The 17,810-nt window shown below is 26.5% G+C and overlaps 1 protein-coding gene across 3 annotated transcripts in view; it reads right to left on the reverse strand.

The window, feature by feature from the left end:
- Positions 1-17,810, reverse strand: part of LOC112593154 (hepatic leukemia factor-like) — a 59,597-nt gene that overhangs the window by 20,529 nt on the left and 21,258 nt on the right. For 2 of the 3 annotated variants that reach the window (XM_025337480.1, XM_025337482.1), the window contains exon 2: positions 1,019-1,075. The exons of the other annotated variant lie outside the window; for it this stretch is intronic. In XM_025337480.1, the coding sequence (XP_025193265.1) occupies positions 1,019-1,075 (57 nt within the window). The remainder of the gene's footprint in view (positions 1-1,018; positions 1,076-17,810) is intronic. 3 annotated transcript variants of the gene reach the window in all.

The raw sequence follows: 17,810 nt of genomic DNA on the forward strand, positions 1-17,810 counted from the left end.
TTGATAATAGATACATAGAACATAATATGATACGTAGAAGGTAGAATTATAAATTGTACCGAATCAAAACGACACAAATTAATTAACTTGTAGTTGACACACATTTATATTATATTTGTATAGTAATTTGAACACAATTTTATTTCAATGCAGGTGATTACTGATTTTTAATTTAACAACATAAATGCGTAATCCGACAAAAATTATAAAGTGATATATTTTATTATGAGAGATCCACTGCATTAATTAATTTTAAACAAAATACGATTTCGTTATATTCAGGCAAGTGCTTAATATTATGTTCGATTTATCTAACAACTATGTATAATTGCATTCGATACGTTTATAGGGTATTGTAATTAATTTATAACTTTCTCGCGCTTAACCATTTTTAAATTGTCATTTTCGAAGTAACGATTAGACGACGCCTATAAGAACATTGATATTAATGGAAGTATACAACACACGTTATCATAACACATCAAGCGTGCAAAACATTTTTATAGTCAAAATCACAACGTTTGGAAGTAAATTTAAGAGATCGTGTAATGCGCTGTTCGTAGATTAATTAATGTTACGTAGGTAATTGTAATACGTTAATGTATATTAATCATACTTTTTTAACGCGGTGATTAAAACTTAGTTTGAAGCGTGTGTACGAGTCACCGAGTAAAAGGATAATACAATTCTTCAATAATAATGTAAATTATTTGTCGTTCATTTTTAGAAAGTATTCAGTCACGATAGGATAAGGGTCACATACTTGAATTATAGATATATGCATCATCACTATTCACATTCAAAACGTAAATATTCGGGAGAAAAATGAAGTAGCGTCGACCATTGGAATTATTATTTAATAGTTTCATTATTAATATATGGTATTGTCTACAATGTGAAGTTTTCAATTATCAAAATCAATGACTGTAACTCGACCCCGTAAACGAAGCACAATTGACGGGTGGGTTAGTGTAATGTTATGATCTATGACATGATTGATATGCTATAGGAAAAATACCTGAGGATTTGCGGTTGACTCTTTTTGGGACGTTGGCCACTGATTGAGTTTTCTTACCTGTAACAAAACGAATTCAAATAATTAACATGCGCTCAAATTTGAAGCTATTAAAAAACGTGGTAATAATAATAATACACTTAATAAAATGATTATTATAAATAAGTAATATTGTACAAATAATGCCATTAAAACTAATTATTATTATACTGCAATAGATAACAACACGAAAAAAATGTCGACATAAAAATTTATAACGATCGAAGTGTATTAAAAATGTATTACAATATTTTTGATTTCGTCCGATCGTTAATTTACTCCTAAAATAATTTCAAGTAGTTAATTCGTCCAACAAATAAGAGAGTTGTGTTGCTCACACGTTCGAAGGAACGTCGAACATTCGCCACTGACCGGTTATTACGTGTTTCGTTTCAAGTGATTTGGTAAAAATTTTCAAATTTTATACTGCACTTGGGTAAAAATATTACATTAGACAATATACATCGGAAATCCTCCTTAAATACATTAACTTTGATAATCTTCACATTGTATTATAGATTTTTCTAATTTGCAGTAAATACGACGACGATGCCATACTATTATTGTAGTAGGCACATTTGTCTATGTATTCTACATTTTTGTCGTCCATTGAACATAAAAAAAATAATGTATTTTCATACATTACATAATATTATTTCATCTATACGCGCTTATTGCATTATTATTATTTTTGAATAATTTGTCCCTTTTGAAACAATTTCCGTCCGCATTATACACGACGTGCACTACAACTACAAAAGGACGACCATTTACACGTATATAAATGGTATAATATCTTTTTCGGTTTAATGTTTTATAATATTAATAATAGTACCTACTTAATGGTAACAATAACGACAACAACGACAAGGTATTAAGTACTTTGTTTACCAAACCAAATGTTCCCGCGTACACAGAAATATTACACTTGTGACTAGTTATGTGGTATATTAAAAACGATGGCTTTTAAATATATATGTATGACATACGTGTCTGTTTTACATATTTATAAGACGTCCGCCGCTTCGTATCATGTCGCAATCCATTAGGTTATTAAAAACGTGTATTATACACTCGCGCGATTTTAGTACTTAAGTTGCGCTAGAAAAAAAATCGTTTTCTTTTCCCTTCGTTTAGGGTTCCCGAGCGCGTTGGAACGAATTGGAAAAAAAATTGACCGAATAATAATAATAAAAACCGCCGTGGGGATTTCATTCTGTGCTAGACGCGGAAAACGAGCCGGAATACGCTTCGCTGGCGCCCGGCATACCTAACCTAATATTATTATAATAACGACGGGCGCCGGTCACGCCAATCTCCGGGGACGAGCATATAGCTTTTTATAATATTTTTCTCCGGTGTCCAATAATTTATTAGTATCTACACACGCGCTAGGTCTCGAGTGGTTTATCTATCGTATAGGTAGGTACCTTCGTTAATTTTCGTTCGTCGTCACACATCAATCACTTAAAAACGTAATGTAATTTTTTTATGATTTTGTTGTTGTCTAAGAAACCGAGGGTGGTGATGTGGATAAAGTTTTGTATATTGTTATTATTATTATTGATAAAACCTCCGCGACAATATCAAAGTTTTCGTATTTTTCTGATTTACTAGTCCCGCATGTACGGTTTCCGTCTATATAACTAATAGCACACATAAGTTATATTATTACCTTGCTAGTCTTACCTTCAGAATAATTCATTTTACTCTGTTATTTTCAATATTAAAGTGAATCGAACTAATATAATATACGGTATCAAGTTCAAAGGTAAGAATAGTGTTCAATAGGCTTCGCGAATATTTTTTTATGTTACTGAAAATCGTAATTTTTTTTCGTACACCAATAAATGCTCGTCGTTTTTACAATCGTAAAAAGCCGACGTCGAGGCCCTGTACACGGTAATAGGTATTCTTACCTTTTGATTTGATAACGAGTCGATTCGCTCTACCGTTAAAAATGACGGAGTTCAATAGACTTTTCCGATCGGAAAATCGGGCACGTTTCGCGTTAGTGAGATGCCGACGACGACGACGCCGTCCTGTCTGTAATTTGGATCCGACCGGCCCAATAGTTTTCCCGTTGATTGTGACGAACGCACACGTTATACGTACAGGTTATAGGCATACCGGCTTGCCTCACACAATAACACACCACCCGCCTACCCGCCCATCCACACAGCACTGCTGTACATCACCCGGCGCTCACTCAACCCAGTTCGACACACCGACCGCCCGACCGCCGTACGGTAACCTAACCAAACAGGACACGTGTCCCGTACGCACGCATCATTGTCTGAGGAACTCCACCTCCCACCAATCACCGATCGGGCTGAAAAAATGTCGATCGGTTCGGAGAATAATTCGAAACAATGCATAATGCAGCATTGGATTATTGCCCCGTCGTCGTGTGGACATAATAAAGTAAAATTATTACATATTTTCCGTGGTAGGAGGTGGTGTGAAATTTGTTAGGTTCTAAAACGCTGTATAAATTATATTGTGCTCATTATTTCTGTCGGGTCCTTGCAGCGGAACTCATTCCGAAACACATGTTCGCTCGGAAACCCATGCCACAACGCACTACGACGTGGAGCAAACTATAGGCTGTTGATACGATCCGTAGTCACCAAGTTAAAATACTCGAGCCATTTTGTGTAAATACTATATTATACTACATTACTACAACGATATCTCTACAAAAAAAAAAAACTCTCGAAACACCGGAGTTAACCACTCTATATCACTTTGTTCCGACATTTATTTGGCGATGCCGTTGGGATTCACGGTATATTAAATAATTGCAATAGTTTTTGGAACGAAAATTTTGTTAGATTTATCATTACAATATTCAAGTAATTGATAGTATTACACCTATAGTATATAGTATACACTATAAGTAACAGACATTTTTTTATTTTATTCGAATAATAAAATGGCTTCTTTCGATTGTACTAGATATTGCTGACTAATGTGCAGTTGTTTTCCGTAAAAGAAAATGTCATTATTTTAATTTTTAACTAGCACCACCGTTATTAAGTAACACTGGATTATGTTATGCTCATAATTTATTACAGTATAGATTGATGATTAGTGATTACTAACAAAGCGCATCTTAACATGTAAGACTCCAATGAAACATATTTCTATGTTTAATTTTAAGACATATAATAACGGTTGAAATCTTAAAATGAATAACAAAATGTATAATTTTACCAATATATTTCAACCATAATATTGTCGGTTTGAGAGATTAAAATTTACTTCTAATTATGTGAATAATTTAGTAGACAGAAAAAAAAACTTCAACAAAGAATACCAGAAAAAAGAGCCCTGAAATATAACATTATGTTTTTTAATATTTTAACGATAATTTAAGAACTTCAAATGTTTTTGATGTGTACAGTGTAGTATGTACTTTTGATAATATAATACAAGACAATGTATTATATACACCTATATATTATTTGCACCTAATGAATTAACGAATACAATTTTGATGTTCACTATCATAAAATAAATAGGATTCACGGCGACCTTCAAATATTGTAAAGTACAATCAAAATTAATAACTATTTTCAATATATTACAATAGGTTAATCATTATTCACTTCTGTTATACGCGATACAACTAGCACAGAACGACAATGAACATTTTAAAAGCAAATAATAAAAATTCTTAAACTGAGTGCAATGAATTTATTTATCATTTAAAAAAAAAAAAAAACTCCAGTTTTATACATAGGAGTCGTTTTAAATGTAAATTTTTAAAATATCATAGTGTACTTAAGACTAGTTAGAATATTAAAAATCCAATATAATATGATGGTCTTGATCATTAGTATGTACATAGTTCAAATGAAAATGAAGTAATAGCTTTAAAGTTAAAATATATGATTGAAAAAGCACAATTATTACCCTATAAAACACCAAACCAAATTTATACTAAGGTTGTGAATAATTATACTTAATGGAACTAATGAAATATTAGTTGAATTACTAAAATATCACGCAATACGGATAATTTAAGATCATTGGAGTTACAACGATTCTTCAAAACCAGCGGGTAGAAAATATTTAGTCATTGAAAGTGACTGTATTATTATTATACAGTATCTTAATTTAAAATATAATTTATACTATATTTTACCAGGTATTTTTTTTTATCATAAACTATTCGTTATTTAAAAAATTATATTATTAATATTTAGTACTAACTACTATTTATTACTGTTGTAATTTATTAATAATAATATTATAATTTGTTTATAATATACTTGCATTTATTCGGAATGAAATAAAATGTATAAATATGTGATTTAAAATTCAAAGCTAACTATTGTTTTTAATATTTACTATTTAAAATTATTAATTATAATGCTATGTTTAATCTTAAATTAAATTAAATAGCCGATAAATATTCGAATAATTATGTTTAAAAATTAATTGAATAATTATAATTAAAAATTACTTAAATTGTATTTAGATAAAATGTTATACGAATAACGTCCTGCCCCTACTACCTACATATTTGTATCAAATTAAATATTAATATTTTAAGAAATGTAAGCATTTAAAACTTGTATTTTACCATTCACATATAATTGTGAGTTTATTACTCTGGGGATTTTTTTCCCAGGATCGGGGATTTTTATTTCGAAATTCTAATTATGAGAGTATTTTATAGATATTTATTAGTAATAATTAAGCATTTAACTAAATATATTTCTACAGTGTAAATAATTGCGTCAAATCTAACATATTTATTGAAATGCCGATTTCATAGTTACTAATACATTTTTGTTCAATGTGAATAGCACAGAGATTTTAAAATCATAATTTAAGATGGTATGGATATAAAAAGTGGAAGTATATGACTCCAATATTAATGTTACATCTTAGCTCCATCACAAGCACAAGTAATTTCATACATAATATAGTCTCGCCGTAGACATGATTATTAATATTTTACAGTGCCAACGTAAAAAATTGTAACTCTATATATTAATTATATATAATATTGTTACAATAATTTTAGAGTTTATTTATTTATGAATACTAAATGGAAAATTTAAAATTTTAATAACACGGTAATAGAGAGTACCTATTACGTATAATAGTGACAATAATAGTAAAATAAAAAATGGTAGATAATTAAGACCAATTTTAAATAACTGCGTATTCCGTTATTTAATAAAACAATCATATACAAAATTTGTACAATATAATTTGTATTATGTATATAATAATGATCAATATTATTTTGGCCAAATCATATAATTAACAATTTATTTATATTTTGTTGCTATAAGATTTAAATAACGATGGTAAATGTTAATGATATTAATCTCTGGAAACATATTAAAAAACTACAAATAATTATTTATACATTATGATCAAATAAGTTTTTTAAATTACCTATAAGAAAAAAATAAAGCAATAATAATCTTCCAAAATCTAAATCACAACTATGATGTAACCAGAGAAAGTGATTGAAACTCCAACGACTTTATAAATGAAGAGGCAACTATAAATATATATTATATAGATAATATTATATTTGATAAAAACTGGCAAAGGTTATGCATTAAAAACTTTCCAATCATGATATGAATATTTCTTAAACTAACATGATTTATAAATTAAATTAGAAAAAAATATCTATCGTGAAAGTCATCAGTACCATTGATTTTGCCTATAATATAATATGAGATTTTTAAATAATTTTAAAAATATTTGTATGATATACATAAATATTGAAATTTTTTTTACTCTTTTGTAAATAATCCTTATACATAAATGACAAACTTTTATTATTTTAATAGAACTTTTAGATGCAAACCAAAAATATTTTTTTACAAAGATTAATATTTAATTATAATTTTTGAAATGTTTAAATATAGATCATATTTTCAAATTCTTGAGATTTTTTGTACTGCTTAAGAAATTTTCTATAGCATTACAAACGTTTGTTTTTTAAATGAGAGATCTCCTCTTTTTTTTTACTGTTAATTAGTGAATAATTTCTTTAAAAATATTGATATACCTAATTCAATATTCTATTGTATATTAAATTTGGACCATTTTCAGAATTTATAAGGTTGATGGATTAATATTTATTATTTTTTTTTTTTTTATATAAATCATGTATATATATTATATTATATATAAACACAAAAATAAATATTATTAATTTTTTTTGTATTTATATTTATTTTTTTAAATCTAAAATTATAAACTATTAAAAGTGTGTTTCTAATAATGGAAATCATAAGGTCAGTCAATGTATGATTACTAAGTGCTTTAAAATGGTAGATACTATAATATCAATTAACAACTAGTTAATTAATTTTTCAATTTATATGTTAGATATATTATCTTATATATTGATAACATATTTAGTAAACTACTCATTTTTAGAAATCAAATTAAAAATAATTAATAAGCTAATAGTCTTAACTTTTAATAAAATATTTATCGTGTACTTATGAATAAATATATAATATATTACTCAAAAACTTTTCAAATAAATTAAAATAGATTAAAATTAAAATAATTTTATTTAAAACAAAAATATACTTTTATCATTATCTCATAATATATAAATGACAACAGTACAAGTTTATTTAAAATTAAATGTAAAATAAATATTTTATAAGGTTTGAAAAGTCATATAGTTTCTAAAACTCGTGTGGTTTATAAAATTATAAACGCCTGACTTTATGCTTCAAAAGAGTGTAAAAATCAATTTAATAATTGTTATCTATGGTTTATCAATTCAAGCAAATTTTATTTTACACAAATAGTTTTATGTTCAGTGAACTTATTTTAGACAATAGGGTTTTATTATAAATAAATTATTTATGTACATAAAATATTATCTGTACGTGTGGATTGAAATGATTTTGCTTATCATTAGATACTTAATATATATTCTAATAATTTTAATTACCAACCTATGTTTAAAATGGAAATAAGACGGTGTATCTGTAACTGTTTTTCTAAGTCTTTAAAAATCCCATTATTTCTTATTATAGTATTCTCATTTTAGAAATACGCTATGCTTGTAGTTAGATCACAATTTATTAATATTAAATGTTAATTTGCTAAAAAATAATTAAGTGCTTACTTATAGGTACTACTATGATAATAAATAAGAGAGATTTTAATAAATTGAACTAATACTTACTACATTTTAAATACTCATTGACTATAAAACAATATTATTTTAAAACTCTATAACATCTTTAAAATTCAGAATAAAACATATTTATCATAATTTATAACCATTAACCGTATATTGTAAGACTCAATGTACATTAAAATTTTATAGAATTTAAGTAGATTTTTAATATATTCACGAGGCCAAGACACAAGTATTCACTATTTCTACTAAATCTGACACTCATTAATTGGATTTCATTTTCAATACAAAATTATTATTAGTTGTAACTTATGTAATCCCTGAAATAGGTAAATATAATAAAAGAAAATGATTATTAAATATCTTTATAAATTATTTAAATTTAAAATTGTTAAAGATCCATTATAGTCAAAAATACTTAAAACGTTTAATTTCATGTAAAACGTGATCCATACATTTTAAATTTTCGACTATACAATAGTTTACTAAATACAATTACTGATTGATTAAAGAAATACAACTAAATACTGATCATAGACTATATTATAGTGTATAATATATTATAAATTGTAATCAACATATTTGATAAAAACTATATAAATAAATAATGTTTAATAACGTTTATAGTCCGTTTATTATAGTATAATTATTTTTTATTAATCATAACACCATCGTATTTATTATTTTATACTTAGGTATCTATGTGATTATATTGGTATATTAGTAATACATGGTATGTAGAATTTTAGATATACCTATAAATAAATAATAATGAGTAGGTGAATTTGTGAGTAAATTAACATCAAAACAACAAATAGTTCTGGTGTCAAACGTTTATCTGAAATATTTAAGTGTAGTATCATGTGTTATGAACTGTACACTAGTTAGTTTTTAGTTCTATAAAAGTACCCACGGACTATATAATACCAATCATATCTAAGTTTTATATTATGTGATCTTAAGTCGCATATTGTTTATCCGTTGTATTACATTAAAAAATATATTATAAACAGCAAATATAAAATACCTATAATAACTACGGAAAAAAAAATAGACACAACACAAATACCTACCACCTTAGATTTTATATTATAATTATAATTATTATTATTATTAATTCATGGTATATAGTGAGGTTATCATATACCTGGTATGGGTATGAGGTAAGTCTTTGACGGGTAGTATTCATGATTGGAAGCAGTCCATTGGTTATTTGACATCGGTGACTGTTGTTTCACTTGACGATTTTGTATCATTTCGAACGATTTAACCGCACATTAAAAACGACACGAAAAACAGTTTATGATCGTATATGCGTTGTTCGTTTTGTAAAGAATATAATATTGTAGTTAAAGTAAGCGCGGAAAATAATAACGTATGATCGAAACTAATAGGGGAAAAAATTACATCACCAACCGAACGTACGGTCTATAGACTGAGCTACGGTACGGCAATCTGTGCAGGATAAAACTATTCAATTAATAATATAATTATTGTTACGCATATTGGTGTCATTGATGATAATATCTGTAATGGCTGATTCGAGTGCGCGGTACAACGTGAACAAAATGTCGGTGCTGGTCTTAAAGTCAACCCACAGACGAGATTACAAATTTATAACAAAATTATTTTATTATTGACACGTGTTTACTTATATAGTAAAACTGCTTGTGTGGATGATTTTTTCAGATAAAACGAATCCTAAACACGCGCGTATACGAAAGAAAAGAAACGAATAATATTTCGCTAGAAGAATATTGGGAACCGAAAAAAAACGAACGGAACACCACGACGGACAGATGGGTCGATCAAGTGGGATGTGTTATCTTGTAGTGATGAATACGTGCAATGTGATATAGGTGCCACGGTTTTAAATGCAACTTGTGTAAGAAAATATAATCATTGCGTGTCATTCGCCAATTGTTACAATTTATTCTTTTGTCGCAAAAAATAAATTCAGTGTTCGTAAGCGCAGTATACATCCATCGCATGCACACAAACTTGACTAACTATTGAACTGAAAACCTGGGCTGTATATCCCAAATGACAGAGCAGGGTGCACGGACCCACGTGCTGTGCCATTACGTCACGTGTACTCTCAACGTGAATCGTATTCTAAGGATACAGACTTTTCTTTGTCGACAACTTTCTATACTAGGTATCCAACTTAAAAATTCAATTATAGGGTTTATGAAAATACGATTTCCTATACCGGGTATTCATAACGTTTTTCTTTACGATTTCGCACTGCAGTCTACATTAATTAATAGCAACAATAAAACAAATACTATCGATTATACAGCAATGCCATATTATATTATGATGGTAATAATGTAATATATATAAAGGCGTATTATGGTACACGCTTTATGCGAGGACTGCTAAGCGGCCATACAGATGCAATACAACAGCTTATAGAAAAACTCTCAGTGCCTAGGTATTCGGATATCCATAACGCAGTTCCAGTGTTAAAATAACACTTCTAAACACTTCGTACAAAATTGACATTCAAATGTGTATAATAACATTTGACATCTGTCACAGTTAAAACAACTAAATATTTCTGTGCGTTGTTACAGTGTAATTCGGGTCACAGAGAAAATGTATACCACATATTATTTGCCGTTGGGTCAAATCGACTACTTAAGAGAGTAATGCACCTTTAACTATACGATGATGCAATCTTTCTCATCATTAGTATACGTAGAATATAAATGTTGTCTATCGAGTTTTATTTTCTCTGTCAATAACCTTTGTTGTTATATTATCTATATAATATGTAGAACCATTATAAACAATTTATAACTAAAATCAATTTGGCGTTTATAATTTAAAGTAAATACAACGGAATGAAAGAGGCTGCAGTTGAAGCTGTGTCAAATCCAACAGTCTTCTCAATTATTATTTATGTATACATACATATATACTTTATAAAACGTGTATAATGTTAAAACTGACAGGTGCATATCTTTTTTTATTAAATCGTATCCATATACCTACGGCTGTGTTTCGGTATGGACATCGTATTTATTAAATATTAACCCCATGCCTTAAGCTGTAAATTGTAATACAGACAAGTATTTTTGTGATATCAACCACCTTCTTGATAATAAAATCTAAATTCATATTTCTATTTCCAGGCTTATACCGGTGTTCGATAATTTGCATTATTACTACAAAATTAAATAACTTTTTACCTAAAGAATAAGTCAAAATTATCTAAAACATTAAGGAAAAATCCTATGTCTTTTTCATTAGATCATTGCAATATAGAACATATTAAATTTCAGGTTAGCAAGTTACAAAATATGTCATTACTCATTATTATTTATTAATATATACTTTAGAATAAATAAATATTATGTGCAGGGTACTTATACGTAAGCAACTGAAATTGAATGTATCCGAATTGGATAAATAGATTATGCCATTTGATATCGAGAAAATTTAAATATATCACTACTTAAATTAAATACATTGGGTCAATATACTTTGGTAGTTGGGGAAATAATGTCAACCTCCCTTCCATTAGTATAATAAATACACTCATGTACGTAGTAGTAATACCACAAAAAAACAATAGGTATATTTTAGAATAACATCTATTAACAGAGGTACTTTAGTATTTCCCTTAGATTACATCTTGTATTAAATTTTCATGAAAATAAGACATATATTATTAATTTGATTGTTCACGAATATGTATTTATTTTCTCGGCAGCACATATTGATCATAATTCATAAATATACAAGTATAAATAGGTATAGTACACGATTTCTAAATGAACATTGCATATATTATTGTATTTTATCCTATTATGATGCTTAGTTAAGGATGTTGTGTTATCAATCACTATAGTTAATCGAAGAATAGATACACATTTTGTATCAAAGTATTAATAAATACGAGTATACGCTTAAACTTTATTTGAGTAATAGTTATACATTTTAAACCTGTCATAAAATTGAAATATTCGTTTCTTTGAGTGTAATTCGAATATAAAGTATATTATAATGTATTATTTGTTTCCAATGAAAGTATTATTCAAACGTATTATGCAGCCAATAGACATTTGTCAAATACTCATATGTATACGTTAATTCTTATCCAATAACAATATAATATATTACAAGACGTATTCATGTATGTTTCTACAAAAAACGCAACTATATTACAAAACAAACACATTTTTAACAAAATAAACGTTTATTTATTTTACAATAAATAAAAATGTGTTTGACTTCGAATATTGTAATAACGTACTATTAAATTATTTATTATTTAAAAGAGTGGTTGGTTAAGTTAAAAAATAATGAATTTAGTCTTTTTTTTTTATAAATATTTGAAATTCAAATTTTTACAATGTTGAAACTTTAAACGTAAAATTTAATATTATTATAGTAATTTCATTATAGGTAATTCAAAAATATTAACTGTAGAAACTTAAAATAATCACTTCACTTCATATTATTATTATTTCAATATACAATGAAACTTTTAAAATATTTGACTAATTTTAAGTCATTTATACCATTCTATGGTACTTCTGCAGGTTTGCGATATTTTGACTAAATTTTATGCCGTAATTTAGGTATAAATTAATTCAATCTATTGAATTAAAAAAAAATGTGAATATAATAAATAATAATAATAATAATAATATATATATATAATACATAATCTCAAAAACCCTGATTTGTTAGATGACTTATCCGTCTATTAAGTAGTCAGCTATTTAATTTACATTAAGTTGACACTGTAGTCTTTAATGACTATATTAGAGGTAGTATAAAGATATTTATATTTTTGGTTAAATGGTTTTACTGATTTTAGTATAAGTACAAGTTCATATAGCCTGTATACATTTGTTTCTGTTAGTTAATAATTAATAATGCCTATAATCGTAAGAGCCATAATTTCAATCAATATAATCAATGTAAGAAAATTACTTAGTATACATGTATACCAAAATAATTTTTCTATTATAAATTATTTTTAATTATTCAACCATTTAGATTTTAAAAAAATAGTGACCTAAAAACTATATTATACTGAAAAAAATATTAATCCCATTGACTAAGATAGATATACAGTATATTTCAAATCATATCGGTTATCGGTTGCCAAGACGAACTGGACCAGATTATATGCTAACTGGTTTGAGATGATTTACATATTTTATTTTGTATTTACATAGAGACAAAACTTAATCAAATCCAGTTTTATACACAATAATATTATGATAGATTTTTTTTTATTTAATCGTTACTATATAATATGTCATAGAAATTAGTATATTTTTCTCATAATGTTATCATTAAAATTTTACTATATTATGTCTGTATTTAATTTCAATGCGCCTGTATTATGCATTTTGTATCTACCTTGCTACCAATTATAATATCCATAATATACATAACATGTTTAATCAACTATAATAGGCCTGTGCGTTTATTAGTTGTCTATTTATCGATGATGTAAAAGTAGAGTAGTTTTATTTTTGTTTCTTCATACGTGATATAGTAATTAATGACCATTATAGTGTATACATTTTTGTAATCGTAAAAGAATAATATATTATATTGTTTGATGATTTATTACTTGCTGTTAGATGTTAAACCTGACATGTCGCTAAACTTTAAAACCAGCTTGACCAATCTATTTAATAGATATTGAAATGTATGCAATATTTATAAACTGTCTGATATGTATATGGAATGTTTTAGTTAAATAGTGTTAGATCTTACATAAAATAATAGCTGAAATTACCTTTTGTTATTTTATATTTTGCAATTTGAGTATGATTTTCACATTGAAGATTTGTGTGGTTTGGTTATACTAAAGTAACATAATATTTTATAGTAATTTATTATACTTTGGAAAAATATTCTATTTCGTCTATTAAAATAGAATTTTTATAAAATATGTTGTGTATACTGAATACAATAGACTATACATAATACCTATCTAGCTATATTATAATATCTAATATAGAACGTATAAGATATTTATATTTTATTCCTATAGTGAAAACATTTAAATAATCATTTCATAAAATTAGCTTTCCATTAAAAACACGTGACGTCAATATTATGAGCATAAATAATAATAATAATAATAATAATAATAATATATATAATATAATTAAATTTCAATAATATTAATGCTTTAATACTTTGTGTATAATATATCCTTTCAGTTATATTATATATATTTTTTTTTAAATTATTTATCGATATCATATAGTAATTTATACTGTATACCTACCCATGTCTTACGATATAACGTTATTAGTATTATAATAAATGTATGTCTCAATGTCTAAACACGTTATATTCTAAACAAAACTATTATTTTACGCATGCGAATGAAAAAAATGAATAAAATATACATTTAACAGTTAATGTAACACAGCTTGTTTGCCTTGAACATTATTCTGGACCATAATATCTTTATCTTAAGTTTGGCCGTTGTATGACGTTGGTCTTCTTCTATAATTTTTTTTTTTTTTATAATTCATACAAATGATATTTATGTGTTGTATAAATTGACATGCATATTATTACGAAAGTTAACATTTTTAACACAGTATAGTGCAGAAGTATAAATTATGCATGTACTCGGTACATAGGTATATGTATAGGAATGTGTAAATCCATAACATATAGGTACAATATTATACACGTATAATCCAATATATAAACCAAGTTAATCACGATCTGAAGCTGGGGCTGTTATATGTAGGAAGAGAGAAACTACTAAAGAGACACAGTATGTGTAACAAGCCAAACGATTAAGATTTATTCAGTAATCTTAGAAACAAAATATGTTTTCTCTCCCTCACCCGTATTACTGGAAATCAATATTATGTACATACCATTTGCGTGTCGATATGTGAAAGAGAAACCTCAGACGTACAAAATGTTTAACACGGCGAGGTCAAAATTGTGCTATTGACTATAGTATCATAATATATACGCCTATTTAAAAAAATATTTCCTATAATGAGAAATACATCTTATTCGTTTTTTTCGTTATAATGGTTTAACCAACATAAAGTGTAGATGCGTTTAAGGTATACAGAGGGTTTTTTTTTTAAATGTATTAAAATTATTAAAACAAGTTAAAAGTGTTTATTCACTTTATATATAAATATGTGTGTGTGTGCACGTATATTCGCACAGGTAAATCAAACGAATTTGTAGGTATTAGATAAGTGAATATTTAAGTTGTTACAACGGAATATCGACATCCTTAGTACCTGTAACTTGTTTAATCTTATTTTTTAATAGCTATTAAACACTTTTGATAAATTATTCATATTTATTATGATGAAGACTTGTCTTCGTCTAATAATGATCTTTTGTTTATCTTTCATAGTTTTATAATGATATCTGACGAGTGTTACTTTGTTAATAGGCCATAGCTGATGAGGAGGAATTAAAAATATATTATTTCTCCTATACCAATAATTTAATCATAGTTATCGTTATTAGTTATTACACAGCGGTTTTCACATATTCACTGATAAAACATTGCTAAATTGGTACTTTTTTTTTTAAATCATTATTACTGTATGCTAGCATACAAATAACTGACACACGCATATCAGAATTGATCGTAATCTAATAAATAATAATCAGAACGTGTATTACGCCAAACATTTAAATTTTTAAGGCAATATGTGCAATATATTTTATTGTGCTGTATAATTTTTAATTCTCTAATGTAAGGACATCTAGGTGAAATGTTTAAACATTTTAAGTTTTTAATATTTTTTTCTACATAATTTAACACTTATAATATATATACAATATTTAGTATTTTCAGTCTTTTTAATTTCAAGTTCAAATTATAGCTTGGTACACATAGTACCTACCTATGATTAATATATGTATTAATTAAATGTAAATCTAGTACTACACTGCTACCCACATATGAAAAAACCGGTACGCATACCTAACTCAAATAATTTATTTTGAATATTCATTTTTTAGATTTTTGTGAATTATTAAGTGATTTTTATTTCAAATGATACCCATTTAGTAAATCATTTCAAATTGTTAAAAATATAAAGGGATCTAACATATTAGATTAGAAGTATCGTATTTTATTAATTCATAATAAATAAATTATACATTATAATTTATAAATTGCTATGTGTAATATATATATATAATGCATATTGCTTATAGTTTATGAATAATGCTATTTGTTTATATGATTTTTATTTTCAAATTATATCTAATGATCGATAACAATTTAACATTAATACTATTTAAACCATAGTTATTCTTTAGTCGTAATTACGACTGGTATTATTTATTCTATTTTATATCAATCACAAAGGTAATAACCTTTGGGAATTGATATAAAATAGACTACGTGATACGAGAAAACACATACGGCTCGTGCATTTAAATAGTATACACCATACAACGTATTTACGTATGCAATTCCCCCCCCCATACGGTGACAGTTTAGTAAGAGAATACCCAGCGAAAGATGAGTTTTAGTCGGCCACCGTATGCGTTTTCTCGAGGCACACGGAGTATAGTTATTCTTGATAGATAAACTTTATCAAAAATTAAGAATAACCATCAAATTTAAAATGTTTAAACATGTTAAGTTTTGGATTATCTACTATTATTAATTATTACTAGAAAAAAACTCTCCATTTGCACATTTTTAAGCACATACCTACCTTGTCTAAACGTTAATCCAGCGTTATACACGGTTGAAAGTAAGTGTATATGTTTGATAACCGTCGAGTTATGTGTACATGGGTATTAATATATTATACACTTAGACACTATAATTATTTGTTTAGCTAATGTTTACAAGAAATGTTAAGGTTACTATAAAAAATAGCATGATTAGTACTTAGAAATTGGTGTTTTCTTACTTTTTAAACACCTAATGCTAATCTTAGTAAGGTTATGAGAGCTACAAGGCTCCAAATTTTATACATATTATATACACGTGGTTTAACAAAATAAAAAATACATTAGTTACCTAGGGATATACTATTATTTTTATAATATTCTACTTATTAATTATTATTTATTTGTATAAAACAGCCAAAGGGAGAACAATGATTTTTAATATTTATCAATAAGATAAGACTAGATGGTTATTGAAATGCAATTCATTAGATATTTTGTACTCAAAACATTTAACATTAGTGATTGTGTTTGTGTACTAAACCAGTCAGTCAGTTGCAGGTAAATATTAGATTAAAATGTAAATCGCCCGTCTTTAAATTGATATAAAGTAGGTAATAACGTTAAACATATAAATATATATATTTATGTTTATAAATTTTAGTCAACATACATTTTTATCATATACCTATTAATATAATTGTTTCTAACAAAATATAATGAACTGTTGGTTATTAATTATTTTAAGTGTTTACAAAACTAAGTTACTCTAACCTATAGGCTACACCATATTGTGTAAGGTAGGAGAAGTGTATTAGTGTAATACCAACATCATTAAAACGTACTCGCATTACAACAGCGTTAGGTGATCAAAATATTATTGGTTTGACATATTATCGCTATTTACCATTAGAATATAATATAACATTATATTATATAATGGACCCA

Source organism: Melanaphis sacchari, unplaced genomic scaffold (assembly GCF_002803265.2).
Source record: "Melanaphis sacchari strain LSU unplaced genomic scaffold, SCAv2.0 Contig1_pilon_pilon, whole genome shotgun sequence".
Lineage (NCBI taxonomy): Eukaryota > Metazoa > Arthropoda > Insecta > Hemiptera > Aphididae > Melanaphis > Melanaphis sacchari.